Source organism: Choloepus didactylus, chromosome 21 (assembly GCF_015220235.1).
Source record: "Choloepus didactylus isolate mChoDid1 chromosome 21, mChoDid1.pri, whole genome shotgun sequence".
NCBI lineage: Eukaryota > Metazoa > Chordata > Mammalia > Pilosa > Megalonychidae > Choloepus > Choloepus didactylus.
The window spans coordinates 47,345,415-47,373,311 of record NC_051327.1 but is presented as its reverse complement, the minus strand read 5'-3'; the positions used below and the strand labels follow the sequence as shown (position 1 = coordinate 47,373,311).

The 27,897-nt window shown below is 53.4% G+C and overlaps 3 protein-coding genes and 1 pseudogene across 19 annotated transcripts in view; 1 reads left to right on the top strand and 3 right to left on the bottom strand.

Moving 5' to 3' along the window:
• INO80E (INO80 complex subunit E) overlaps positions 1–6,334 on the bottom strand; it is a 9,366-nt gene extending 3,032 nt beyond the window's left edge. For 2 of the 14 annotated variants that reach the window (XM_037813860.1, XM_037813861.1), the window contains exons 1-6: positions 5,451–6,322; positions 5,229–5,299; positions 4,981–5,033; positions 1,822–1,903; positions 1,608–1,719; positions 1,116–1,232 (exon numbers count right to left, since the gene is read on the bottom strand). In XM_037813860.1, the coding sequence (XP_037669788.1) occupies positions 1,116–1,232; positions 1,608–1,719; positions 1,822–1,903; positions 4,981–5,033; positions 5,229–5,299; positions 5,451–5,531 (516 nt within the window). In that variant the 5' untranslated portion in view covers positions 5,532–6,322. Of the gene's footprint in view, positions 1–21; positions 142–190; positions 737–1,115; positions 1,233–1,607; positions 1,720–1,821; positions 1,904–4,980; positions 5,034–5,228; positions 5,300–5,450 lie in introns of those variants that run through there. The other 12 variants (XM_037813853.1, XM_037813855.1, XM_037813854.1 and 9 more) reach the window with 12 other exon arrangements.
• On the top strand, positions 5,713–9,796 carry HIRIP3 (HIRA interacting protein 3). The gene is made up of 7 exons (XM_037813846.1): positions 5,713–6,292; positions 6,372–6,492; positions 6,601–6,712; positions 6,957–7,978; positions 8,080–8,248; positions 8,328–8,426; positions 8,509–9,796. The coding sequence occupies exons 1-7, from the start codon at positions 6,228–6,230 to the stop codon at positions 8,670–8,672; spliced, it is 1,752 nt and encodes a 583-aa protein (XP_037669774.1). The 5' UTR covers positions 5,713–6,227; the 3' UTR covers positions 8,673–9,796.
• On the bottom strand, positions 9,641–27,589 carry TAOK2 (TAO kinase 2). Of its 4 annotated transcripts, none has more exons than XM_037813844.1 (19): positions 26,866–27,579; positions 23,724–23,890; positions 23,466–23,537; positions 23,273–23,374; positions 22,720–22,765; positions 22,492–22,588; positions 22,238–22,351; positions 22,039–22,130; positions 19,981–20,074; positions 19,817–19,898; positions 18,873–19,040; positions 18,446–18,724; positions 18,100–18,261; positions 16,236–16,601; positions 15,946–16,149; positions 15,361–15,600; positions 12,016–12,228; positions 10,947–11,129; positions 9,641–10,861 (listed from the first exon to the last, which is right to left on the bottom strand). In XM_037813844.1, the coding sequence occupies exons 2-19, from the start codon at positions 23,853–23,855 to the stop codon at positions 10,340–10,342; spliced, it is 3,168 nt and encodes a 1,055-aa protein (XP_037669772.1). In that variant the 5' UTR covers positions 23,856–23,890; positions 26,866–27,579; the 3' UTR covers positions 9,641–10,339. The 4 variants fall into 4 exon arrangements, with proteins under 4 accessions (XP_037669772.1, XP_037669773.1, XP_037669770.1 ...); XM_037813845.1 differs by having other exon boundaries at positions 18,446–18,706; positions 26,866–27,578; XM_037813842.1 differs by lacking the exons at positions 9,641–10,861; positions 10,947–11,129; positions 12,016–12,228 and having other exon boundaries at positions 13,444–15,600; positions 26,866–27,589.
• LOC119517342 lies at positions 26,867–27,897 on the bottom strand (annotated as a pseudogene).

Below are 27,897 nucleotides of genomic sequence, written 5' to 3'. Positions count from 1 at the left end.
AAACCCTCTCCACTTTCTTACAGCCCACGGGTGGTCTTTCAGAACATCCTGCAGCTCATTCCCATCCCCTCTCCACGGCACCTGGAGGACCACGGGGCCGCCTCGCTGGTCTCCCTGCTCACGGCAGTCTCGGCCATTCTGCTGCAGAGCATAAGTGAGATCAGACAGCTCCCCGGCCCAACCTGCACCCATGGCGCCCCATTTCTTCCATCCTTTAAAGTGCTCACAAGGCCCTCCCTGGTCCTGCCCCTTGGTCACTTCTCTGACCTCTTATCCTCTCTCATCTCCCCTTCTGACTTCCCTCCAGCTACACAGGCCTTCGTCCCAGTCCTTAAACAAGTCAGACGGGTTCTCCTCAGGGCCTTTGCACTGTTTCCTCCGACCAAAACTCTTTCCCGGAGAGCCACTTTGCTTATTCTCATTTCCTTAAGGTCTCTGATTAAACAGCATCCCAGCCCCCCAATCATTAATGCCAGTCCCCATCCACCCGGGTGCTTGCCAGCCACTTGACTTGACTCCAGTTCTCTCCGTTGGCACTTCTTCATCTTCCTATTTTCTGCCTTTCTTGCCAGAATATGAGCTCCGTGGTGACAAGGATTTTAGTTTGTTCACTACTGCGTCTGAAGCACCTCGACCAATGCCTGGCAGATAGCAGGTGCTCAATAAACACTTGCTGATGAAATCTAGTTTAATCGTTTACAGGTGCAGAATCAGAGACCTAGAGGGTCAGAGAGACCTGCTCAAGGTCACGTGGATTTTAACTGGTGGAGCCTCGACTTGATTCTAGATCTTCTTCCCTTGTCCGGGCTGCCTGGCCTCACCAAACATCCCAACATGTGAAAACCAAGCCTTGCTGCTACTGGCTACACTGCAGCAGTTTACTGGCCAGACCCTGGCTCTGAGTCCCCCAAGGCTGGGTCTGCCCCTGATGTGTCTCCAACAACCAGCCTGTGAGCCAGGACTTCTCTGACCCACCCCTCTGTGCCCTGCCCTGGGCAAGGACCCAGCAGCCCCAAATCAGTTCTGGGACAGACCCCCAGCCCCTGTCCTGAGCCTCCCTCCTGGCTAGCCTCCTGCTGTTCTGACCCCTCCCTGCTGTTCCCCAATCAGGGTACCTTGAGTTTCCGGGGCAGGCGGGGCCGTTTCTCCCGCTTGGACCTCAGGGGGCTGGGCTCGGGCAGCTGTAGGGCCAGGTAGTCAGAAGGGAATGGGGGATAGGTGGGAGAAGCCAGCTGCAGTGGCGGGAGTGGGTGATGGAGATGGGAAATGGGGTGGATTGGGGTGAGGGGTGAAGGGAAGAAATGCAAACAGGAGGAAGAATGGAAAAACAAAAGAGATGGTGATGAGTGTGGCTCCCCCTCGCTCCTAAGAGAACAGAAGGGGAGGGGACAGCAGCAGGACTTTGTCCTGGAGTCTGCTCTCTACTCGAGTCTGTCCCCCATTCCTGCACCAGAGAGAGGAAGTGGGCAGCCCCAACACACACCTTCCAAGGGGTGTCCCCAGAGCTAGGCTGGCTTCACCCCGAGGGCCTGGCCCTTCTGCCCAAATGATGCCACCTATTCCCAGGCATCTTAGTTCACCACTTCCCACCCTTGACCCCAACTCACCGAGCTCAGGTATGGGGAGGGGGCCCCGGAGGCCTGAAGGGGAAACCCTGTTGAAGGAGGCAGGGAGAGGCTGGAGGGGGAGGGGGCACCCCCCAGCGGAGGGCTTCTCTTCCTGGAGAAAGGACAGGGGAGGGGGTCAGAGGCAGCTAGGAGGCCCAGGTGCCCCAGCCCCTGCCCTCCTAGCCCGGAGAGAGGAATGTTGGCTTTTCCTCACCTCTTGGGAGCTGGAGTATCCGACGACAACTTGGGTGTCCCCTCTGTCTCGCTGTTCTCGGAAGATGCAGTGGCATCTGAGTCTGTGAGGGAGGAGGGCTGGTCAGCGGTGGGGGGCAGGGGTCCCAGTATTATCTACTGGAGGGTAACCTCGGCTCCTCAAGAAAGGCTCCAGGGGAATCTGACCCCACAACACGTGCTGTTTTGGGAAGGTCCACAGTTTCCCCAGCTTCTTAAAATGTCCCTCACAACCTGCTTCCTGGGTCCTCCATGATAACGTGTTTGTCAAGCACTTCTTATGTGTTGGTTTCAGTGTAGGATGCTTGTGTTCACCACCTCTCCTCATTTTCACACCTGTCCAAGGAGGAACGGCACACCCCCACGTTCCAGACAGGTCACTGAGGCTCAGAAAGTAAGGCATGGCGTCAGGCTGGAAGCCAGCTCTGTGACTCCCTGTCCAGCTGTCTACCACTCTCTCAACTGCCTCTAAGCTGCCTGCAGCTCCTCCCTCTGCTTCTCTCCCCATATCCAGTCCTGTCATTCCGCCCCCCAAATCTCTCCTAGTTTCATCCACCACCCCCCCCCCATTCTAACTGTCACCAAATCAGACCACCACCACATCAAAAAAGCCTGCTAAATTCTCGGTATACACCCAGAAGATCTGAAAGCAGTGACATGAAGAGACATTTGTTCACAATTGCCAAGAGATGGAAACAATCCAAGTTCCTTCAACAGGCAAGTGGATAAACAAAATGTGGTATATACATACAATGGAATACTATGCAGCAGTAAGAAGGAACAAGGTCCTGAAACATATGGCAACATGAATAAGCCTTGAAAATATAATGCTGAGTGAAGTAAGTCAGACATAAAAGGAGAGATATTATATGTTACCATTACTATAAATTATACATAAAATACTGGGTACAGTGGTCCAATGTCACATAAAAGACTAAAATAAAATCCTAGACCTTAAAAGAAACTGGTTTATACACTAAACATTTTGTGCCTTGGTCTAATATCAACACGATACCTGTGTTAAATGACAAAAGAGAACCAGTGTTGAATCATGCTATGTTTTCCATTATTTTGCATTATTCTACATTGCTAAATGTGTTCCTTCCAAGAAGTTTGACTGAATTACTGTATACATTTGCTGTCATGCATAACAGTTGTGTCGCTGTCTGCTCCAACCCTAGAATGAACTAAAACGTAAACGTCTGATGATGTCCCTCTTCACATCCCACCAACCTACTTCATCAAAAAAGAGATTTCCCAATTCTACACCTCTGTCTAAAAAGTCTGTCATTCATTTAATAATTGCTACACATGACAAATGCCATTCCCAATTTCTCTGCCCAGATGATCCTTTAAAAAGCCACTGTCTCTGTGATGTCTCCCAGAGCCCCTCAGGCTCCGGTGACTGATTGCTGGCTCCCCCAAAGCCTTCTCCTCCCACCTGGCTGCGCAGTGCTGTGTGGGGGTGTCTCCCTGACCAGTGCAGGTTTCTCCAGGATGTAAGTGGCAGCTTACATCTCTGGCTCTGTGATGCATACAGTAATTTAATCAAACTTCTTGGAAAGAACACATTTAGCAACCTGGGATAATGCAAAATGATGGAAAATATAGCATGATTCAACACTGGTTCTCTTTTGTCACTTTACACAGACATCGTGTTAATATTAATAATCTCCAGATGGGTTTACACCCTGCCCATGAATGTGCTAGGTTCTCTCATGCCACCTGCCTGGATTTCCCCTCAAATGAGAAGTTAATTAGGAGACAGGGAAAGAATAAGAGACTCGAATAAAAGTTAAGCTTTTTGCCATGACCTACATAACGTAGCCTCTGCCTATCTTTCTGATCTTTCCTACCATCTTCCTATGATAAATCAATGAATGGGTATTACATGTTCCAATGAAAAGTGATTTACAAAAACTAGCAGCCTAGCTGGTGGTAACTTGTTGATCCCTGCTCCAAATCTGTGTTCAGAGGTATTGTGGAAATACTTGACCTGGCTTATGATGGCCCTTCCCTGGAAGAGGGCCACAAATACCCTCCTGAGGGGTATTTTCTAACTGTGGGTTTCAACCAATTAGTCATGAAATAAACTTAGTGGTTTTGCAACCAGCATTTTAAAGGATAAAAAAAAAAAAAAAAGAGAGTCTAAAAAGTATCAGGATGAATTGCATGTAGCGATCACTACCTTAACACTGTTTCATTAAACTTTATTTTGTAAGTAAGTATGCACATGGGAACTCAGGTAGTGACGTAAAATATACCGTTAACGGTAAGCAGTATGCAAATAGTTTGAAAAACACCACTCTATATGCTTCAGGCCCTCTGATCTTCAAACATGCCCAGCCATTCTTACTGTAGGGCATCCGCTTTTCCCCCTGCCTGGTAAGCTCTTACTCATATCTTCACAGGCTTGGTTCCTTCTTATCATTTAGATGCCAGCTCAAATATTACTCCCTAAAAAAGGCTTTTCTTGACCACTCTATTGAGATGTTGCCTGCCTCCTGCTTTTGTACAGTCCACAATCTCAGAATGGCTTTTATGTTTTTAAATGGCTGGAAAAAAAAATCCAAAGCAATAACATTTCACAACTCTTGAATATTATATATGAAATTCAAATTTCAGTGTCTGTAAATAAAGTTTTATTAAAATGCAGCCAGGCTCATTTATTTACCAATCATCCATGGCTGCTTTTGCACTACAACAGCAGAGCTGAAGAGTTGTGAGATAGACTATGTCCTGCACAGCCTAAAGCATTGAAAAGTCTGTCAACCTCTGCTCTACTTCAATCATTACTGCACAGCCCTGCTTTTATTCTTTTTAAAGCCCTTACCACTATCTAAAATTCTACCTTTTTGTTTACATGTCCCCACCCCACCTCAACTAGAATACACATTATAAGAGGCCACCAGCTTTGACCATTTTGATTACCAGGCATCCCCTAGGCCAAGCACAGTGCCTGAAACAGATTATTGCTAAATACTTGAATAGTGAAAGAATGGTAAAGGTGGAAGGCAAGCAACTAGGCTTAAAGAATCTTTGGAGTTTGTATCAGCCTCCAGAGCCTAAAAGCAGGAGCCCAGGAAGCTTGCTGAAGTGCCAGAAGTCATGTCCTTCACCAAGTTTTCATGATAGTGCTCACCGGAAGAATCTTCATCCACGTTCTCATACTGCAGAAGTCGGTCTAGGAGGAAACTGAAGAGGCGGGGAGAACAAGAGTGTTTATTCCCAACTCAGCAATGCTCTCCCTGGCCCTCGACCCTCCCAACTGACCTGTCGGATACTCATAACAGCCCCAAGGTAGGCACTAGAAATCTGTGGTCCTATTCCAGGAGAGAGCCCAGATGTAGATCCACACCTACCCCCACCCCCACCCCCAACGTGTCTCACCTCTTGTCCCGGGACACCTTCAGCAATTTCCTCTGTGCCTTCCGCAGTTCCTCCTGGAAACACTCGTGTTCCTGTACCACGGACAGAGTGGACGCTGAACCAATGACCATCCGTAAAGGGCTGTGAACTCGGCAACAGCTCGCCCCCCCCCTTTTTACATAAGGGTAAACTGAGGTTCTATCAGGCCCCACCACCCACAACCTTCCCAGACCCAACACTCACGTAGATGAGGAACTTGAGCTTCCGCTTCAGGTTCCGGTATTTCTTCTTGTAGTCCACTTCGCAGTCCGCCGGCCCGTTCATGATTGGCCCCCGGAGCAGTGCCCCAGCGTAGGGAGTCCCGCTACCCGGAGGCGGCTCGGCACGGTCTCTCACACCTCGACTTCCGGAGACTTTGCAAGGCTGTGCCCCCGGACTACAATTCCCGGCGTACCCCGGGCCCAAGGAGCCTAACCGCACTGGCTGCCCTCCTGGGGTGTATCGGGAAAGGAGCGCGGTATCCGGTGGCTACGCTAAAGATGGCGTCAGAGAGATGGCTGATGGCGGAGGGTGCCGTTACTGATACCAAACGTGCTTAGAGATTTGAAGCCACAAAAAGGCTCCCTGCCGCCCTCAGAGATTCCCAGTCTCTTGGCGAGGAGTCCCCTTTTTTCTGCCTTTCTAAATAACAGCGGATTAGCTGGTGCGCGACCACGGATAGAGGCAAAGTCGCGGGTTGTTGACGTCACAACTAAGCTTGCCGGCGCCGAAGCGGTTTCTAATGAGAACCTTTAGAAAAGATTTATTCTAAGAAAGGGAATGAGCCGCGAGACACTCCAACTGCCTGGAAAAAGCAAGTTTTGTCTGGCAAAGTTCTCGGTTCAAGCGGCTCACCACTGCGACCTAACGGTCCCTTACCCTACGGTGCCAGGACACTGCGCTTGCGCGACCTCCTGTCAAACGCTCTGACGGAGGCCGACAGGAAAAAAGGCGGGAGCCGCTAATCCCGGGTGGAGCAAAATGGCGCGGGAGAGCGAGATGCAGGAATTCACCCGTAGCCTCTTCCGAGGCCGCCCTGACCTCAGGTGCGTTGGGGGTTGGAGTTGGGGCTGGAAAGGGCAGGGGGCGGGACGAGAACTCCCTCTTGACACCATGTCCCCGCAGCACGCTCACACACTCCATCGTGCGGCGGAGGTTTTTGGCTCACGCGGGCCGCGACCATCTGGAACCCGAGGAGAAGCAGGCGCTGAAGCGGCTGGTGGAGGAGGAGCTACTGAAGATGCAGGTGTGGGCACGAGCCTGGGCCCCGGACGGCGGGGTTTGTCGTCGAGGAGGAGGAGTCTGAGGTGAACACCACCTGGGTACACGTTTTGCCCCCTTGATGTCTACACAGGTAGATGAAGCAGGAACCAGGGAGAAGCTAGACCTTAGGAAGAAGGTGAAGAGGCCTCCCACTCCCTGCAGCGATCCAGAGAGAAAAAGGTTCCGCTTCAATTCAGAATCAGGTTAGTACTTCCTCCCTGCTGTCAGCACCTTCTGCATTGTTGGTTCATTCAAAAGGTATTTATTGAGCAGGTACTATGTCCTTAGGTATGAGGCAAGCCAGTGAGTTAGGAACCAGGAACTGGATGAACTTGTAGTTAGGTTTCCTGCTGCCCTTCCCTCCACCTAACTGTCAGAGCAGGGCTGGAGGCAACCTATCCCAAGTGGAGGAACCTGTCCTAACAGTTCTTACTCTCCATATTCCAGAGCCCAACTCCACAGCCTCCAGTCCAGAGTGCCTTGGGCCCCCTCCAAAGAACGGGATGGCAGCAGCAGAAGTCAGCTCAGCCGAGGAGGAGAGTCCAAGGCGAGCCTCAAAGAAAGCAATTGAGGAGAGCAATGATGAGGATGAACAGCAGAGGGATCCGACTGCAAAGGCAGGATTAGAGAAGGAGGTGGTGAAGGAGAATAGTGAGGAGGAGGAGGGCTCTGTCAGGAGTAATGCCTGGGAGGAAGAGAGCAGTGAGGAAGAGGAGGGGAAAGAGGAGGAGGAAAGGGAGGAGAAGGGCAGGACTTCGAAGAAAACTGTGACAAAGAAGAAACAGGTGCCAGGCAAGGCTTCAGCCAGTAGGAAGCAGGCCAGGGAAGAGACTGAGGACCATGAGGAGGAACCTGCCCAGAGGGCAGGAAAGAAGCGGGAGGGAAAGCAAAGTGCTAAAAGCCACCAGGAAAATAAAAGAGAGAGTGAGGAGGAGGAGGAGACCCCAACCAAGAAGAAAGAGAACAGAGAGGAAGAGGAGGAGGAAGAGGACTGGAAACCCAGAGCCAGGAGTAATGGAGGGAAAAGGCCATCTTGGGAGGAGAGGAGCTGTCAGCAGAAAGGCAGGGTAGGGAAGCTGATGGGAGACTTGTGGAGAGGGATAGAAAAAGAGGCAACACACAGCGGGGATGACAGCGACGGAGATGAAAAACCCCTGGTGTGGAGGAAGAGCAAGGAAGGGACCCAGTGCAACAGCGGGAAAAGGCAGAGTGGAAGCAGCGAGGAGGATGGGGAAGACAGCTGGAGAGAGGGGGAACCAACTGCAAAAGGCACTAGAAAGGCAGTCAAAGCAGGCACTGTCATCGATGAGGAGAGTGACTTGGAGAGGGAGGTGAGTGACAGTGAGGCAGGGGGCAAGGCCAAGGAGGAGAGGAAGAATCGCTCTTCCAAGAAGAGCTACAAGAAAGGCAGGACACGAAGCTCTTCTTCCTCCTCCTCAGATGGAAGCCCAGAGCCCAAAGGTGGGAAGGTAAGGGTGAAGATGGGGGTGGGAGTCCGGTATCAGGGAAGAGGGAAACCCTGACACAGGTCCAGGAGGCTCGGCCTTCAGCTGCTGTCTTTCCTTGCCAGGCTGACTCTGGTCGCCATGGTGAGGACCACCCAGCTGTAGTGAGGCTAAAGCGCTACATCCGGGCCTGCGGCGCCCATCGCAACTACAAGAAGCTGCTGGGCTCCTGTCGCTCGCACAAGGAGCGCCTGAGTGTCCTCCGGGCAGAGCTGGAAGCTCTGGGCATGAAGGGTGAGGCTGGCTGTGACCTGGGGGCTGCAGGGGTGGCCCTGGCTTCAGGGGAGAGGATCGCTAGCCCTTTCTGCCCTAGGTAACCCTTCCCTGGAGAAGTGTCGGGCCCTGAAAGAACAGCGGGAGGAGGCAGCCGAGGTGGCCTCCTTGGATGTTGCCAACATCATCAGCAGTTCAGGTGAGGGGCTTCCTCTCATTTTCTCAGCAGATGGGGCTTAGGCTTTCTTAGACAACTATCTCCTGTTTCTACTTTGCCCCAGGCCGGCCACGAAGACGCACAGCCTGGAACCCTTCAAGAGAAGCAGCCCCTCCAGGGGAGCTGTACCGCAGGACCCTGGATTCAGAGGAAGAGCTGCCCCACCCCCCACCCCCAGACTGGTCACACATGCGCGGCATCATCAGTAGCGATGGGGAGAGTAACTGAGCTCCCCCCACCCCCAGGAGATTTGCCCACTTGTACAGAGTGCGTACAGCGGCCCCAGCTCTGTGCCTGCACGTAGTGGAAGCAGCTTTCTCTGGAGGAGACTTGTAGCCAGCCCCCAGAGACACAAGTTGTTGGGACCCTATTTCTTGGCTTCACGTTCTCAGTTTAGGGTATTTACAGGGGCTTATTTCTTTAAAACTTAATAAAGGAGTGTTTGTAGTTGTCTCATCAAAACTGGTCCCACACTCTTGCCCCCTATCCCCTGGGCCAGGACTTCAGTTGTCCAGACTCCCAGGTTGTCCAGGGAAGGCTACTCTCCAACTTTGCCATCTAGTCTGCCACAGGGCCGCATCCAAGGAGGGCGTGCCCCCCTGCTCTGCAGCCTGCTCAGGGGGCTCTCTAATGACCCTGCTTTTGGCTCTAAAGACCTACTGCCTAGCTGAGAGGAGGCTCTGAGTAACTGGCCTTAGGAGGTGTGTGAGGCACACATGGCTTGGAGGCAGCTGGTGCTTATGTCTTCCTTTCCCCTCCTTTGGGAAACAGCCCCTCAGCTCACAGGCTGACTACTTACAGCCTAAAAGGGGTGATGCAGGACCTCGACTTGACCAAGCAGTGCTCCCCATGCCCCTGGCCACAAATAGAGCAGCCGGGAAGTTGCCTCAGGACCTTGCTGGGGCTCTTTGTTGAGGTTGCTGGTAAGATGGAAGCTCAGAGTTGCCAGGTGCCTGTGCATGAAGTGAATCTTCTGAGAATCTTTGAAGCCAAAGTTTCAAAGGAAAGCAGGGGAATTAAAAGTCAAGAGGTTGATGACCTCCACTGAGGCCCTGGGTCCAGTTACGTGTGAAGTCAACAAAATCACTGAATTTTACACAGCCCAACAAATTCTCTTTTTAAGTACAAGTAAACTATCACTTGCCATTGAAACCATCCTTAGTACACAACTTAGACAGAAAGGGAGAGTCCTGGGGTCTGTTAGAATAACCAACAGTTTATTAAAAGCTTGCCCTGGGCCTCTATGCCAGCCCCATAAACTAAGGGGGCTCCTATGACTGCCCCAGGCTCGGGAGCAGTCACTTCCAAGGTCCTTCCTTGTTCCCCTGCCCCAGCCCTGATCCCAATTAAAAAAAAAAATAAAATAAAGGACAAGACGGCACAGGACGTCAGACAGTAACGGGGGAATGGAGAGACCCAGGCATCATGACCCCAAGACCCCATCCTGATTCTTCTTTCCCACGAAGTCCTCCTCCTCCCGTTCTCCCTGCCCTGGGCCCCAGACCTGCTCTGCTGGGTCCCAGACCTGGGGGCCCCTGGCATCCCCAGTCCACAGCCCCAGTGCAGGGGGGTAGTATAATTCTCTGAATATAATATATCTAGACCCACCCTTCCCCGCCCCAGGGGACCAGATGAATAGTTGACTTGCGCACCTCCCTCCTTTCCCGAGGCTGTGATGGAGGGAGATCCTGGCACCATGGTAGGGAGGCACCTATGCCCAAGCAGACCCTGGGCCCTGGCCAGCCCCAAGAAGCTCATGAGATGAGGAGGTCTGAAGGGAGCTGGAACTGACATTCCGCCCCCCACTCTTGGGTGGGCCTCAAGCTTCTGCCCTCCGGGACCAGACTCCACCCACCCTACCCCTGCCCCATCCATCCACTCATCCACCCTGCACTTCAGGAATAGAAGTGGGAAGAACCATTGAGGATGTGGGAAGCAACACTGGTGCTGCGGCTCAGAGGCCCAGGCACGGCGGCAGCAGGCGGGCCCACGTTCTCACTGCCACTGCTCCCCGAGGCTGCCCGCCGTAGGGGCTGGGGGCTGTTTCTTAGCAGCAGCAAAGCTCCACCACGGGGTGTCCCGCTTTGTGCCGGAGGCCCCAGCCAGTTTGGGGGACCTGGGGGAGCCAGCAGAGAGGGCTGACGCCAGGCTGGGGGGGGCATGCCTGGTGGGGGAGGGCCATGGCTCCAGTGTGCCCCTGAACGGGGAACAGGACGGGAGGGCCAAGCAGGGGCCGGGGGTGGAGCAGGGTAGCCCTGGGCAGCAGCCTCGGCTGGGATGCCCCCCAGAGCCATGCTGGAGAAGCCCAGCCTCATGCTCTCAGCATCGAAGGCCTCGATCTCACGGGCCTGCCGCTCGAGCAAACTCCGGATTCGCTCGGAGCGCCCTGTCTGCAGGGCCAGCAGCTCCTCTTCCACCTGGGGCACCCAGAACAGAGATCAGAGAGTCCATGGGTGGGGAGTCTGCCCTTCCTACCCCATCCTGGAGGCCAAGCCCCCTTACCCGCTGCTCCAAGAGTGCCCGCCTTAGAGCTACTCTCTGCTCCAGCTCCCGTAGCTCCCTCTCATGTTGACTCTCTGTACGGATCTTGATCTTGCTCTGGTAAGCGTTGAGCAGCTCCAGCTCCTGTTGAAGCTGCTGCCGAAGGGCCTGGAACTCTGCCTCTTGGGTCTCATCAAGCCGCAGCTGGAAAAAAGGAAGAAAATGGTTTCGGGGACCTCCCCCACCACTCCCACAATTCACCCCTGCCCCAGGTAGGCGTGGGCCCTTAGGTTTCAAGAAGCTCCAGTCTCAGCATCTCTCCCAATTAAAGATGCTGGCACCCTGTGACACAGCAATTACACTCCCAGGAATTTATCGCCCAATTATGCCTGCAACGTGTGTGATGCTCATGAAGTGGCCTAATAGTTAAATACCAGAAACCACCTAAACACTCACCAGTACAGGGCTGGTTAAAGGAATTATGCTCCATCTATACCACGGAAAACTATGAGATATGAGTACTAATATGGAAAGATGTCCAAGGAATATTAAGTGGCAATAGGAAGTCAGAAAACAGTGTATACACTATGACTTCACTCTTGTTAAAGTTTTATATAACGTGCCAAAGATGCATAGGGAAAAATCTAGACCACACAGTTAATTGTTAACAAGAGTCACCTCTGAGAGGGGATGTAAGGGAGAATGGCAAGAAGTGGAAACACTTTTGACTTTTTACAGTTTTGCACTGTATGTATGTGTAACCACCACCAGTGCTGTGTCTGATCCCTTTGAGAACAACCACCTTCAAATTGGCTGAGGACCACAATCACTTTGACTGCGCCCTGTCACATGTTAAACAAACTCAGGTTCTTGGTAGAGAGTAGGCAGGCTGCCTTGTCAGCCCTTTAAGAAAACACTAAGAGTTAACAATAAACCCATTGTAGACAATATCATCAGCAGGAGAAAATCTTGTTTCCCAAGTACAAAACGCCCCAACTCTGTCCACACCCCCACCTTCTACTGCCCACGACTAAGCGGGGTGTATGGAGGCTGCTCTCCAGCATGCTCCCTCCCTGGGCCCCGGCCTCACCGCCTGTGAGCTGAGCATCTCTGAGATGGACTGGTCGTATTGCTCGGCCAGGATTGCCAGCTTGCGGGTCTGTTCCTCCTTGAGCCGCTTAAGGAGGCTCTTGTGCTGAGCTTTGGGCGTGGTCTCCAGCAAGTGTGCCCGCAGAGCCTTGTACTGCCGAGTCTGGATCTTGCACGTCTCCTGGAACTGCTTCTTGATCTGCAGCTCCTTCGACTATGCAGTGGACGGACCAAGGGGAGATGGGAGTGGGGGGAAGGAAGAGGAGGAGGAGGAGGAACAACCAGGGGAGAGGGAGAGAAGAGAGAGAGGAGAAGAGACAGAAGCAGAGACAGGGAAGGGAGAGAAACAGAAAACATGTTAGACAGAGGGGGCGGGGGGAGCTGTATACAGACAGACATGGAGAGATGGGATTGTGTTGAGAGATCAGGAAGGCTCTCGATGGGTGAGAGATGCACAGAAAACAAGACAGGTTCCAAGAGCATGTTCACAGAGCTATGTGGAAAATCCACAAGAAAAAGCATCCAAAAGCGTGTCCACAGACAGGGAACGGAGAATCTTTGTATGGAGTACTGTGTGCACACAAGAAGCTCTGAACATGCAAAGAGGGAGATAATATGACCTAGAGATATAAGCATGTGAGCAAATATAAGAAAGTGCAAGAATGAGAAAACCAGTCACACCAAAGACCCATGGAAGAAAGCAACACAACTAAAGAAAGACAGAGGAAGTCCCAGGTTCGGCACCTCAGGGAGGGAGGGAGGGAAGGGGGAAGCACCGAGCTGAGAAATGGGTAAGAAAGGACTGTCCTATCTTGGGCCATGTTAAGAGAAAGGGGCAAGGGAAGTGCTCAGAAAGGGCCCAACAAGTTCAATGGGCCAGCAGCTGCCACCCTGACCAGAACCATCTTCCAGCCCAGCCCTTGACACACTCGGCTCCAATCCCAGGCCCCAACCCGTCCCATTTCCGCTGCCCCCACATTCTCTGCATGGCCCACCAAAGTCAGCGTGCCCCACACTGGGGAGGTTTGCAGTCTCATCTCCCAACCCTCTAGGATAATGCCCAATGCCAGGAGAGAAATTCAGCTCCCAGACAAAAGGGAACCGCTTAAGGAACTGGTTGGGAGAAAAGGCAGGGGCTGAGGAGAGAAAAGACCCGGGAACCTTACGGGGCTCTGGAAGGAACCCACAGCCATGGGAGCTGTGGGACCAAGAAGTTCTGTGGATGCCCACCATGGGCCCAGACCCCAGAGCTGGTGGAGGTCGTGGCACCACAAAGCTAGGAAGGCAAAGAGAATGAGACTGAGAAGTCAAAGGAGTTGAGATAACGCAGATGAAGAGGTCATAAACTGGGGGCCAAGGGTCCAGACTGGGGGTATCCAGGGAGGCTGGGCGGCAGGACAAAGCAGACAGAGGCAGCCTGGGCCAAAGGTACAGTTCCGCTCAGATATTTTATTTGTGTTTATCTTTTTCTTTCTTTTTTTTTTTTTTTTTGGTGGGGGGAGGGGGACAGGTTGGAAGGGAGACAGAAAAACAAAATCAAGGAGGAGGAAACAAAACCACGTGACTCTCCCCACCCGGCCGCCCCTGGCCCCAGGCCGAGTCGATGAGGGTGAGGATGAGCACACACACTGGGGGACAGCAATAACTTAGGGTGGGAGCAGCGTCGGGAGGACACAAGGCGAACTTCCAGACCCTGCGGTGGGGGAGGTGGCCTGTCTAGAGGTCCGAATGGGTCGGGGTGGGGAAGCATACTGAGGAAGGAGGGGTGGAAGGGAGGAGAGGATCGGGTGCTGGAGAAACTTCACTTAGTAGTGGGAGATAAAGTGCTCAATGCTCCGGGTCTGGGCAGGGGAAGGGCTGGAGTTGGTCACCTCCAAGGAGGCAGGGCCCGGGACTGGCGAGTTCGGGACCTCCGCCCAGCTAGAGTCCCTGGAAGTGACTGGCGAGAGGTAGAGGGCCCCAGCCTGCGCTGGCTGCGTGGCAGCAGTCGAGGGATGCGGCTGGGCCGTTCACCCCGAAGCAGGCCCCAGCTGGCCAGTGTGTGGATGGCCCAGGGGGGCAAGTGGGAGGCTAGGCCCTGGCTGGCCCTTGCCAGGCGCCAGTTCCAGCCCTTGCACAGGATCCAAACCTTTGCCAACAGGGCTAATGGGTGTCGGGCAGTGCGGGGATTACCCCGCCGGGGCCCAGGGACAGGGAGACGGCTGCGGAAGCCATCCTTGTTGGTCTTGGGGTAGAGTGCAAACAGGCCCCGGTCCCCCACAGCCCCACAGCCCTGTAGGGCCCGGAAGGCCAAGGGTGACAGGCGTAGCAGAACCCGCAACCAGAGTCGAGAGATGCCCCGGCGCATCCGGGGGCCCTGTTGCTGCACCCATCTGCCCCCAGCTGCCACAGCCGCCAGTGGTAGAACCAGACCTGGCCAGGCCAGAAGCCAGGCAGCCCCAAGGCCCAGAGGCACACCCATAAGGCCCCTGCGCCAGCTCAGGCCCAGGACTGCCCATAATGCAGTGCCCTGGGCCAGGAGTAGGAACAGACTGGGGGGCAGGTGCAGAGCAGTACAAAGAAGTAGGTAGGAGGCCCCCAGGCCTACTAGCCCTACCTCAAGGGCCAGCAGTGCTGCCTGCAAGCCACCCCCACCCTGGGCTGCCAGCAGTGGAAGCAGCAGCAGCAGTAGTAGGGGCAGGAGGCCCGAAGAAGACCCCACTGCAAAAGAAAGACCGGCCAGGAGGCCGTGGGACAGGAGGCCAGGAAGCTGGCTAGCAGGGCCAGGCCTCAGGTGTGTTGGAGGAGGTTCGGGGGGGATGTCTGGGGAGGGGCAGCCATCCCCAGGATCCCTAGGGGTTCCAATTGGAGCCCCTTCCTCCTCTTCCTCCTCCTCCTCAGGCACTGGGGTCAGAGGTGGGCCCTGGACCCAGCCAAGCTCAAACTCCTCATCCAGGAGGTTCCCATCCTCCTTACCCCACAACTTCCACATCCCAGTCTCCTCCTGGCCCACAATGCTCCTCTCCTGGGGTGCCAGGGATGGGACTCGAAGCTCCTCTATCTCCTCCCTGGGTAGACCCCAAACTTCTTCCTCTCCTAGGCTCCTATGTTCTTGTGGACTGGGACTAGGGGTTCCTGATTCTTCCCCCACAATCCTCCGTTCCTCTGGCTCCAAGGCAGCCCCTTCCTTTCCCAGAATCCTTCTCTCTGGAACTGCTTCCTCCTCCTCTCCCAGCATTCTTTGGTCCAGGACTGTCTCCTGGCCAGCTGAGCAGGGCTGCTCTTCTCTAAGGGTGCCTGTGCTGGGTGGTCCCAGAGTCCCAGGAATGGGGAGCGGGAGGCCCGGGGGGCGCTGGCCTGCACGTACTTTGAGGCTCTTGGGCTGCTGGCGAACCTGGGCCGCGTGCTTCTGCCGCAACTCCTGCTCACGCCGCTTGTTGTACTCCAGCTGGTTGCCCAGCTCCGTCTGGTGCTGCAGGCGGGTGAGCTCAGCCCGCGTGCGCTGCACAGCCTGGAGCTGCCGGAGCTCCAGGTCCCGTGTGGCCTCATGCTGACGCAGCAGCAATGCGCACTCCAAGTCCTTCTGAGTCTGTTTCTTGTTCAAGTCCTGAGGCAGAAGACAGGCAGGGCCCAGGGCCCAGTCAGGGAGCTTTGTTGGTGTCAAGGAAGAGAAAGCCCCAGGACCTCTTGGCAGAGGGAGTGCGGGTGTGGGAGGGCAGATGAGGGGTATAAGGGAGCCATTAGCTCCTGGCTTGCCTGGGAACAGAGAGGCCTAAGAAAACTTTAGTAGGGGTGTGTAGGGATGGGAAGCACAAGGGTGTTGAAGAGAAACAGAGTTATAACTCAAATGAGGACAGAGGAGAAAGAAAACTACAAGTGAAGCAAATGGAAAAGGGGAGGTGCCTGGGATTGTGAACAGAGCAGGAGGAGAGTAGGGGACAGGGTGGCCTACCTCTCGCAGCAGGTCCTGGTCCAGACTGTGGCGAGCCAACAGCATCTTGCGCTTGTACTGACGACACTGCAACTCAAAGTACTGGCGCTGTCGCCGCAACAAACCCGCCTCCTCCTCCGCCTGGCACTGTTGTAGCTGCTCCTTCTGCCGCAGAAGCCACTCGGCCTTTTCCCGCTTGGGTGTGCTGGGGTTCTCCTGGAGCTCCTAGGCCAGGGCAGTGAGGAAGGCAGGGAGATCAGGGCCTGCCTTGTCCACCACCAGCCCCGCCCACTGCTGCAGCCCTATCCTACCTCCTTGAGCTGCTCCTTCCGAAGTTTGTAGGTTCGTTTCTGTGCCTCCAGCAGGGCAGCCAGCTCCTTCTTCTGCTGCCCAAGGATGTGCTGCTGGAACTTACGCTCCTCAGCTTGGGCAGCCCGTGCCTCCTTCTCACCGATGGCCTGGTGACGCCGTGCCAGCTTTTCTGCCTCAGCTCCAAAGCCAGCGCGCTGTGCCTCAAGCTCCCGCTGCAGTCGTGCACCGTGCTCCTCCCGTTCACCCCTCAGCCGAGACTCCAGGGCCAGCAGCTGCTTCTGGTGCTGTCGTCGCATCCGCTTATAGCCACTCAGCTGCTCCCGCAGGGCTGAGTCCTGCTCATGCTCCTGGATCTGACGGCTCACCTGGGGTGGAGGAGGTGACGTCATGCTCCAAGGGGAAGAGCATGGGTTTCAGACTCAGGCGGAGTAAAATTTAATTTTCGTTTTGTACTTTCCTTACTTTGTGACATAAAGCAAACCCTTAACCTTTCTGAGCCTGTTTCCTCAACTGGATAATGCAGGCATTATCTACTTCACAGGTTGGTGGGATCAAATGAGGTGATAAAAGGTACCGAGCATAGGGCCTGGCACAAAAGGAGAAACAATTCAGATTAGTTCAAAAGAGCAGAGAAATCAGAAACCTGGGCTCAAATCCTAACTCTGCCCCTTACTTGCCATGTGGTCTCAGGTCAGTTAACTTCTTAAGCCTCAGCAACCTCACCTGTTATTGGGGCAATACTATCTCCTCATTTAGGGCTGTGGAGATTGTTCGATACATATGCAAAAATGTCTACAATACTCCCCTGAATCAACAAGTGTTGGCTTTCTTCACCTTCAGCGAACACTGAAGACCCATTATTTCCCAGGTACTGAACCAGGCTCTGGGCCACCAGATGCTAGAATAGCAACACTGGGCCTGGACATCCTCTCATCCAGGGTTTGATCTCAGGTCGCATCCCAACTGGCTATGTCAGTGGCTCTCTAAGTAGATGAGATGACTGAGCTGCTGGAAGTCACAGACCTCTCTGCAAAGTACCACAAAGCATCAAGCACCACAGGATCTGAAGAGCTGTCCTGGCAGAATAAGCAGCCACAAGCAGAGGCCTCAAGAATCATACTAGAGCCAACCAGTGGCTTCTACGGGGACAGTCAGTGCTCAAATGCACCGGAGTTGGAACGTGATCCAAAGGGTTACTGAAAGTTTGGATGCAAATCACATTTTGTGAAAATTCTAACCATTTTTTTTCCCCTGTGAATTAAGACTGCCATAACTTGATTTTAGGACAGGACTGAGGACCTGCTTACAGAGTTTCAAAGACACCAAAGGGGCTTGTACAAGCAACCTCTCTGAGCCACAGCTGCCACATCTCTCAAATGGGATGTACCCTCTCTTTGCCAGGCAACTGAAGGATTTGCTAAAGGCTTGTGTTGGGCCTGAGAGCCAATCAGTGGGACCAGGCAGATACCTGAATACCACCCCTGCCCTCCAAGGGTACAGACTCCATCAGAGCCAATAAAACACTGTTGTGAGCACTATGGTACAGGATGTGACACACCTAACTAGTCAGAGCCTGGAGAGGACCCAGTTCATGTTATTTAAGCCAGGCCACAAAAATGGATTGTTTGCCAAGCTAGGAACAGCCAGCTTGGGCAATGGGACCAAAACAGTGTGTAGAGGGAGAGATGGGAGGGTCAAGGTGAGGAGAAGGCGAGAGCCAGCAACAGAAAATGAGGATGGAACTTGGACTTATGTGCCAACAGGGAGAAAATCATTTCTGGAGTTAGGAAAGAGCATTAAAGGCATCCAAATGTGCTAGGCAGACAGATGGTGAGCAGGCAGAGTGGGGATGGCTGCACTTACCAGGGAGGCAGTACGGATGGTGGCAAAGTGGTCCCGGTTGCGACAGTATGCCCGGCGGCGGGCAGAAGAGGTGGTGGAGGTAGGAGCTGGGGCTGCAGGCAGCTGGAGAGGGCCTGGGGTCATCTCTGGCTGGTAGGGGTCATCATACAGGTTGTCAGAGCCCTAGAGGAAGGGAAAGTGGAAGGGATGCCCAAATCTCAGAGGTCAATGAGCCCAAAGGGAGGTGCAGTCATTCTTTGGGGAGAAGCAGTCAGGCTTAGGGAGCGAGAGCAGGGAACCCAGGTGATTCCGGAGCTTGGGCCTGGCCACTTGCCTCTGACAGGCCCACTCAGGGTGAACTGCATACCGGCAGCCGGTGGATGATGGAGCTGTGGGAGGTGACTGTGTGCTCCCCCTCCTGCATCATAGCCATCTCCCGGGCTTCAGGACCTTCTTCTTCCTCCTCCTCCTCTTCCTCTTCTTCCTCTTCTTCCTCATTGTCTGAGGCATCTGCTAGGCTGTTGACAGAGCTGCTCTGGCTGGAAGCACTGATGGACATGCTGGGTACTGAGTGGCTACTCTCCAGACTGGTCAGCGTCCCGGCCCGGTGCATGTAGGGTTCTGTCTCCTGTGGACAGGGTGCAGGCTATTGGGCAGGGACAATGGGAGTGTATGTGGAGGTAGCACAAGTAGACAGAGGAAGTGAGGAAGAGTGGGGAATGGGGGGCCAAGCAGCTCCTGGGAGGCAAGCACAGCACGGGGGTAAAAAAGGATGGTGGGGCAAACTGGGTCACCTCTTCTTCCTCTGGGGCCTCAGCGCCAGGACCATTGGGTGCCTCTTGGAACAGTATCTTCTTCATCTTGCGGTACTGCAGATTGTCCAGCTCTCGCACAGCATCCTTGGTCCGCTGGATTAGGTCCATGATGACTGTGGGTGGCCGCTCCCGGAGCACAAAGCGATGCTGGGGGAAGAGAAGACTGAGGCCTGTTGCGAAATGCCCCTGCCCCCACCCAACAACCCCAGGGGTCTTAGCATTCCCTCTGGCCTGAGGCACTCCCCTGGGGCCCATGCCCACAACGAGTTGCTGCTGGCCTTATCCCAACCCTCCACTCACAATAGTTTTCTCCACCACCCCATCTCTACTCGCCAGATAATCCCTGTTTCTCCATGTATGGATGACAGACAAGAGCAGTCAGGAGATCTGAGTTCTAGTCCAGATCCTTCACCAAAGTGCTGTGTGACCTTGGACATGTCACAAGGCCTCTCTGGGCCTAAGGTATCCAACTAGACAATCTAAGACAGTTTCCAACTGGGGCTCCTTAGGACCCCATGGTGACAAAGCTAATGGGGGCCCCTCTATTTCTGGTAACTCAAAAAACACCTAAGGGAAATCATACATTTACCCATGGTAAGGCTACACAGGCCTCTGGCTTGAATTACATCAGATCAGTGTGGTAACCCTGGTTATCTCATGCTGACCAGAAGCTCTGGCTGGCAATTACATACATCTTTGATTAATAAAAGATGGGAAAACAAAGCATTACTTAATAAATTAAGGCAGTCTAATAGACAAAAACTTGCAAAACACAGAGTCCATTGGGTACTGGTAATGGGGTGGTAATTCTTAAATTAAGCTCTTGGAGAAAGAATTGGGGACCACCAGTTTTACTGAGGGGTTTCTTATAGCTTTAACAAGCTACAGTTCTAAGAGGAGAAACTAGGTCTGTGAACTCTCACCTTCAGAAGAACCTCTGAGGTTGGTCTGTCTTGAGGGATTTTCTGAAGACAGGAGTCAACAAAATTCCGGAAGTACTCAGACCTGGAAGTCACAGCGGGAAGAGGGGTGTGGGGCATGAGCCAGGCATGCTCTAACCCCTGCGCCCAGCAATCTCAGTCCTTACCAGTGTCCTGACTGGAGCACGGGGGACTCATTCTGTGCAATGTGGTATAAGGCACTCATCGCATTCATGTTGAACAGCGGTGGCTTCCGTTCCGCTGCCAAGAAAGGTCAAGGGAGAGAGGGTAAGAGGTGGCAGGTAGGAAGGAGACAGGAATGAAAATCAGAAGACCTGGGTTCAAACCCCACTTCCCTGACTTCCCTGCTGCATGACCTTGAGCAATTCCCATAATCCTACTGAGAGTCAATTAATTCCCTCCTCTGTAAAATCCAACACCCATTCTCCCCACTGCAAACTGGAGTGGAATTAGAAGAAAATCACATACAAAAGCACTTGATAAATTGTTGTAATTCAGAGAGCCAAAGACAGATCCTGCTCTCAAGGAACTTCTGGTCTAAAAGGGAAGATTAAATAGGACTGAACAAATAACATCAATTTTCAAGTGTTCGCTGGCATAAAAGGGAGACTGGTAAATGGCTGGAAAATTGAGGGTGTGGGGTTGGCCAACAAGCTGGTCCGTTTGCTGGAGATTCAGAGAAGACCTGAGATTAGAATTTATGAGCCAGGAGACTCTTGAAGCCCAGGCACATGTTTTGTTTTATGTTTTTGGCCTAAGCAATGATTTTTTTTTTAATTGGCTGACAACAATAATAATCAAATAATAACAATCTAAATTTCTAGTTTCTCTTTAAAAATTAGATCTGGTGAAAGTTCCTGCATTCCTGCATAAGAAATTATGCTAAAGCTAGCAACAGTGGCCCTCTTTACATGGGAACAGCAACTTCGGGTTTGCCACAGCCTCTTCCGTCCCCTAGTGCCTTCTATCAGTTGCCATTCATAATTGGGCTATGCACCCCTGTTGCTACCAAAACTGGGCATGAAATAAATCTAGATTTTTCTTGTATCTGGCCTCCTTCACATAATTCCATGACCTGCCTGGCCCTTGCATTAAGTGGTAAATGTGGACACACAGAGACAGAGGAAAAAGCCTTGTCCAAATCTCTCACCTCAGGCAGAGGACATGATACAAACCAAGGCAAGGAAGTGGGGACGTTCACAGCACAGACAGAGCTTGTGAAGGGAGCTCACGAAGGGGAAAGCCAGCCACTAGAAAGCAGAGCCTTTAGTCTGATATACAGAAGGATGGGAATGGCTTTAGTCTTGAAGGCAATGGGGAGCCCGATGGCTATGAGTAGGGGAGTCACACAACGGCACCGGGCTTAGGCAAATCTCTCCAGGATTGGAGACTGACGGGGAGGAGAGCTGCAGTGGGAGAGGGCACCATAGGAAGGTGTTGATAAAAGCAACTAACAGGAACTATTCCGGGCCTGGCACTGTGTTGGTGCCTTACAAATGTTAGCTCACTAAACAGTTGTTCCAACAGTGTAAGCTGGCAGAGGTAACATGGCTGCAAGGCTCAGGAACTCACTATAGCCTAAATCTTGGGTCATCACTCACTGTTCTTTGTGTTACACGCCATATACCAAACGAGTGATGCTCATCTCAGTTCCCCATGCCTGCTCTTACCTGTGCATGTGCAGTTCTCTCTGTCTGGAATGCTTTTCCCTACATTATTAAAACAGCTAACTGTTTGTCTTCTGGGTATGTTTAAACATCTCTGCTACAAGGCATTCCTCAGCCTCTCAACTAGGTCAAGTCCCTTGTTATATTTATTACCCCTGGTAATTTCTCCTTTCAGCTTTCATCACATTAAGAGAAAACATACCTGTGTCCTGATCTTAAATTTAAGTTCCATGAGGGCAGGGCCAGTGTCTACCTCATTCACTGCTATGCCCCCAGAACCTAGCACAGTGCCTGGAACATAGCAGGCACCCAAAAAAGATCTAGTATTAGGGTAATGGACAGGAATAGATGAATTCTACAAAATCTTTTGGTCTAAGAACAGGCAGGACTTAACAGCTGCTGATATTGAGATCAAAGGCAGAGTCAAAATGGACAAGAGCTTCATAGCCTAAGAGGATGGGCTGGGATGGGGATAGTAAGAGAAACAAAAAGATGTGGGGAGGAGACAGGATGGGGGAGCAGAGAGAATGTCCTTACCCAGCTCGATACAGGTTATCCCCAAGGACCAGACGTCCACCTTGCCATCGTACTGCCCCTCATCCATGGCCAGGATCACCTCGGGAGCCATCCTGGGAGAACGGGCAGGAGAAAATGGTTCATCATCAGCCCAGACCCTGCCAACTCCCTGCTCAACATCCAAGGGGCTCTCTCCATTCACCACTGTGCCTCCACTCACCAGTATGGGGTGCCCACGAAGGAGTTGGCAGGTGCCATGATGGATGCAGAGCCAAAGTCCCCCAGTTTCACCAAGCCTGGCTCTGACAGCAGGATGTTTCCAGCCTTCACATCCCTGCGGGGATGAGACCTGAGACTCAGGAAGGCTGGGCAGAAGTTTCAGCACACAGTGTCCATTAGAAGGCTGAGCCCAGCTGAATGTGGAGTGGTACAGAGAGCAACCCCCTCCCAGCTGCCATCAGTGCTGCCTGTTACCTATGGATCATGTTGTGGGAGTGCAGGTAAGCCAGGCCCTGAAGGGCTCCATGGGTCACAGCTGCAATCTCCACCTCCTGAAGGGGCTTCTTGTGCACTGGGGAGTCAGAGAAAAACATTAAACAGGGGGAGTCCAAGGGTGGGACCAGAGCAAGCTCCCCTTAACTTTTACCCTATAGCTTCTCTACTCTTCTCCCTTCTCCCGCTTTTGGCCAAAGAGTCACTCACCTTCTAGAAGGTCAGAAGCTGAGCCCAGGCAATATTCCATCACCAGCTGAAGAAGGTTCAAGGGTCAGAGGTCAGCAGATCCTGGCCAACCCTGACCCAGCTCCCTTGGGCAGAGACCCAAAACAGACCTTCCTTGCCTATCCTCTACTCAAGCATGCCCTTGGGGTAATGACAGGGAGGAAGGGCGACTGGAGGAAATGATGGGTGGCAGGAGAGTCCTTGCAAGCAGGAACGCCCCTAGAAAGAGCCCAACACACTCACCACTGCTCTCATTGGAATCCCTTCAAAGCCCCATTCAATCCCCACCTCCTCTTCCAGCCCACGTGTCCTTTTCCAACTGCTGTCTATGTCATCCTCCAAGCCAGCCTCTCCTTCTGGACTGACACTGCTGTTCATGGGTTTGTCTGAGGACTAGAGAGGTTGGGGGAAGACTGCTTCCTTCCCAAGTTACCCAAAAGCACCCTGCACAGGGCCCAACTAAGAGACTGGACCGGGATAAGGGGGGACCAGAGTAGAAGTGAAGATCAGGCCAAAGTCAGGGGGGCCAGCTCACCCAAGCTGTGTGTTCCCTCAGGTAACAGCCCCGGTACTGAATGGTATTGGGATGCCGGAGCTTCTGCAGGAACCGTACCTCCTTGATGATGTCCTGCCACTTCTGGGGGAAGGCAGGGCAGGGAGAGGTTACCCACCCTGCATCTTGAGACTGGGGTCCCCTGCCTCACCCAGTCTTGTGGAGCCTGACACACCTCATTTGACTGCTTCCCGCTGTAGGACATCTTCTTGATGGCCACCACCTCACTGTTCCGGATATCCCGGGCCTAGGGGACCAGACCAGAGGGTGGTGAAGGTCCTGTGAGAATCGGGCAATGGAAGACTTGCTGGCCCAGGAAGGGGAGGGCAGGAGAGGCTGGTGTGGTGGGGCAGGGTAGAGAGGCTCCTAGGAAGTTCACAGGGGGAGGAATGGACTTCCCACCCCTGGCCCACCCTCCTGAGCTCCAACTCACAAAGTACACAGCTCCAAAGCTGCCATGGCCAATTTCTCGGAGATCAGAGAAGAGCTTTTCAGGGTCATCTTTGAAGAAGAGCTCAGCTACATCGGGGTCCTTCAGGCTCCCAGCCCGACCCCCAGCCGGCATGGTGGCCCCTGGGGGCCCTGAGAGTGGGGCTTGCCCTGGGGAATGGAGATGAGCCCCTTAGAGCAAGGACAGTGCCCTCAGAGAGAAGGGGCCCTCTAGTTCCCTGATGCGGGGGAGGCATCGCTGAGGCAGGACAGGGGGAGATTAGGAACAACATCAAAGCTCCCCCCCCCCAAAAAAAAAAGTTGTTGCCCTGGCAACCAGTGCACGGGGGCTGGGTCCCTGGAGTCCCTAAAACTGCTAGGAAGACTAGGAAGCTAAGCATCCTCACCCGTTTATTTCCCTACCAACCCTGCCTCTCCCCTCAAGACTGGAAGATTCTGCTTTCCAGTCAGCACCCCAGATCTCCAAGTGTCCTGTCCCACAAGTTCCATACCCCAACTATTTCCAGGCACCTTCCTGTTCTCCTTAGCACCGAGGCCTCCTCCTCCCCCAAGCTCTCACACCCTGGGAGAGGGCAGGAAATGGCCAGGCCGGAGGCAGTGGAAATCCGGCCATTGTTAGAAGTGGGTACTGGCCCAAAGGAGCCAGAAGACTCACTCTCAAAAGGGGGTAGGAACACTGTGGCAGGGAGGAGATCTAGAATAGGAAGGACAGGGATATAAATGGAGTCTGGCTTTGGGGGGTCTCTCTGTGATCTGGGCTGCCTTACTTTCCAGTCCAATTGTATAAGCACCACAACCACCTATGGGGAGAGTGCAGGTACAAATAACATTTACTGAGCAAGTATGGTAAGTACTTTACAAGCATTAGCTATCATTCATTCCTCATTACAACTCTGTGAGGTAAATATTATTACTTCCATTTGACAGACGAGAAAACAGACTCAGAAAGGTTAAATGACTAGCCCAAAGCAGCCCTCCACCACCATGCTTTCGGAACAGCCCTATGAAACAAGCAGGGCCAAGGGATCATTATCACCATTTCACAGATGCAGCCACTGAGGCACAGAGAAAATTGACTTTTCCAAGGTCAGGGAACAGCACCTTCTCCTCTCCAGTCAGGCCCATGTGCTCCTTACTCACTCAGCCCAAGCACAGCCCATCTTCTGCAGGAAGCCTCCCCTGACCACTCCAGCCCCTAGAGAGAGCTCCTAGAACAGCCAGCTCAGAGTAAGCTCCTGCAGGACCAGCTCTCAGAGGGGATTCCAGCCCAAGCCCCTGGCTAAGGTCAAGGGCACAAAGGAGCCTTCAACAGAGCTGGACTCCCAGGGCAGAGTTCTAGCTACTTAAAGGTACCTAACAATTTAGCATGTAATTATATTCTGCTGAGCATTGTTTCCTGCAGTGCTGTTAATTTTGTCTCCCCAGCCCAACTGGAAGCTGGAGGGCAAGGAAGGAGCCCAACTCTCTGGTGGGCCCCACGGTGCAAAGGGCTCAGAATAGCCTGGAAGATTGATTGCCCTCAGCCCAGCCCTCAGCAGCTTTCAGGCTGCTCAAAGCAGGCCCCTTTCTTCCCAATCCTGCCAGCAACCAAGCACCCCTCACCCCCACCGCACACCCACACACAAAGGCAGGTGCTGACAACTTGCCAGTGGAACCTTCCTGATCTCCTCCCCAGCACCCAATCCAAGAAAGCCAACCAGGACCCCAGGCCACATGTAAGGGGTGACAACCGCTGACAAAGCATCATATCCTCACAATAACAATGAAAATTTATTGAGTGATTACCAAGGTCTTTGCTAAATCATAACCACCTTCTATGATGGATGTTATCTCCATTCTGCAGATGAGGAAACCCAAGTCTACACACTGCCAGTACATTCCATCAGCAATGTACAGCAACAGGGCTTTGAGTAAGTTCCTTGCCCTTGGTGTTCTCTTCTGTAAAATGGATTACAACATGTGGCTGTGAGATTTTAAACAGATCTCATGCTTAGGAGCACTTAGTAGACACTCAACATATGGATTTTTCCTTATCTGCCCCAGGGTCGTCACAAAATCACTTTAATCCTTTAGGGATCATCCTACCCCAGCAGCTTGGCTTTAACCGTTAAGAGAAACCACTCTGGCTATTATTTATCAGAAGGGAGAGCCCTCTCAGGAATCCAGACCAATGTCTGGGATGAGAGTAAAGATGAATGAAGGTCACGGTAAAGAAAAAAAAAAAATCCATGAGGCAGAGGGCAGAGCCAGGGCCGCCCATCAGAAAAAGCTTCTGTGTACAGTCATCCTGGAAAGGAAATTCATTGCACCCCTATTCCTCAACCTGACCCCAATTTTTTTTCCCTCTGGACCCCTGACCAACTCCAGGCTCAGGAAAAAAAGGAGATGGCAAGAGACAGGTATGGAGCAGCAGCAAGAGTTGATTCAAGACTTAGGTGCAAATCCCGATTCTGCCACCTGTGTGACCTTGGGCAACTTCTTTAGGCCTCAATGTTCTCAACTGTAAAATGGGAAGATAGCAATAAAAAGCCACCACAGCATGAATGTGGGAGGGGGATGTCACATGAGAGAATGGATGTAAGAGCACTTTGTAAATGGTACAGTGCTTGACAAAGGTCTGAGACTATTTACATCATCACAGCAAGAGGTTGGAAGGTAACTGCTGTAGCTGGGGTAGCCATTCACCCCCAAACACACACACACACACCCTTGCAAGGACAAGACACCCAACCAGATAAGGTCTGAAGAGCAGTTGCTGACCCACCATGGGAATCAGAAGCATGGAAATCAACACCTCAAAACAGTTAGGAAAAGGGGGTACAATCACGGAGGAGAGATGGCTATGAGACGAAAGTGAACAGGGAAGAGCAGCCGGGTGCAAATCCATCTGATTAGCTCAAGCAACCTAGGGTGTGACCCTCAGTGACATCGGAGACCCTGTCACCTGAGGTTCCCCACCAACCAGACACAATGAAGGGAAGAGGAAGGGGAAGAGGGTGGCAACACAAGACAAGGCTAGCCAAGGGATGACCACTGGCCCAGCTGGGCTTTCCCATCCTGAGAGGGCCCACCCTTTCTTCTCAGTGCTAGACATAGGGACCCAGACCCTGAACCCCGCTTCTCACCTGGAAGGGGTCACTATGGTGCCCCAGCGCCTCCGCCTCCTCCTGGGGTCCTCCAGCGGCTCTGCCAAGCAGGGAGAGGGGCAAGGAGACCCTTCCCCTTGCCACCTCTTCCTCGGCTTTCGCCCTTCCTGAGGGGCGGGCCCGGAAAGCCTCCCCTGGAGGGGAGGGGGGGACAACCTGATCTGACCTCGCGGTCCAGTCCTCCCCCTCCTCGAGGGCGACAATTGCTGAATCCCGGATTTCTGATTGTGGGGGTCTGAACCCCGGATATTTGAGCACGGAGGGCTAAATCCGATATTTGAACACCTGCGGAATGAACCCCAGACACTGGCGAGCAGAGGGGCCTGAACCCCAGATATTTGAAATCCTTTGAAACAGAGCCCCAGGTTTAGAGAGGTTGGGACCCGAGTCCCGGATATCAGGACTCTGAGGGGCTGGTACTCTAATATTTAAGATGAGAGGGGCCAACACCGGAAATTCGGGACCCAGAGACCCGAGCCCCCAGAGCTTCGGCCACCGACAGAGGGCCCACCCCGAGGACGTCCGGCCGCACGGCCCCTCTCACGCCGGGGTCCGAGGGTGACAGCGCTCACTCTCGCCCAGGCCGCCTCCTTTTCCCCTTTTCTGTCCCAAGGGTAGCGGAAAGATTGTAGCTAAGACTCTGCCGGCGGTCCCAGCACCCTCTCTCCCTCTCCTTTACTCGGTCCCAGCCTCTCTCTGCACCACAGCCCAGGTCTCGTCCCGCTCTCCCTCTCCCTCTTCCTCCCAATTCCAAGATGGAGACCGGGCGGGAGCGCGCAGGCGCGGTATGGACTCCGGGCCCGAGGGGGCGGGGCCCCAAAGAAACAGCCCCGCCCCTCTCTTTCACGGCCTCGGCCAGGAAGACCTGCAGCCGCCGAGCCCGAGTGCGCGCGCACCGCGCCACGCGGACCCTGGGTGGGAGGAGGCGGGAAGGGCTATGCTTGGAAGGGGAGGAGCCCAGCGGGCCGACCGGCAACTGGCGGCGGAGAGGGTTCTGGCGCATGCGCTCGC

What these genes read in the sequence shown, in the direction of transcription:
- HIRIP3 (XM_037813846.1), top strand. Translation starts at nt 6,228, where the DNA reads ATGGCGCGGGAGAGCGAGATGCAGGAATTCACCCGTAGCCTCTTCCGA. An exon ending in CAGAGCCCAAAGGTGGGAAG is followed by an intron (nt 7,979 to 8,079) that starts GTAAGGGTGAAG and finishes TTTCCTTGCCAG; the next exon opens with GCTGACTCTGGTCGCCATGG. An exon ending in CAACATCATCAGCAGTTCAG is followed by an intron (nt 8,427 to 8,508) that starts GTGAGGGGCTTC and finishes ACTTTGCCCCAG; the next exon opens with GCCGGCCACGAAGACGCACA.
- TAOK2 (XM_037813842.1), bottom strand. Translation starts at nt 23,855, where the DNA reads ATGCCGGCTGGGGGTCGGGCTGGGAGCCTGAAGGACCCCGATGTAGCT. An exon ending in TGAGGGAACACACAGCTTGG is followed by an intron (nt 22,766 to 23,272) that starts GTGAGCTGGCCC and finishes AACCTTCTTCAG; the next exon opens with CTGGTGATGGAATATTGCCT. An exon ending in AGGCCCCAGAGGAAGAAGAG is followed by an intron (nt 18,725 to 18,872) that starts GTGACCCAGTTT and finishes CCTGCCCAATAG; the next exon opens with CCTGCACCCTGTCCACAGGA.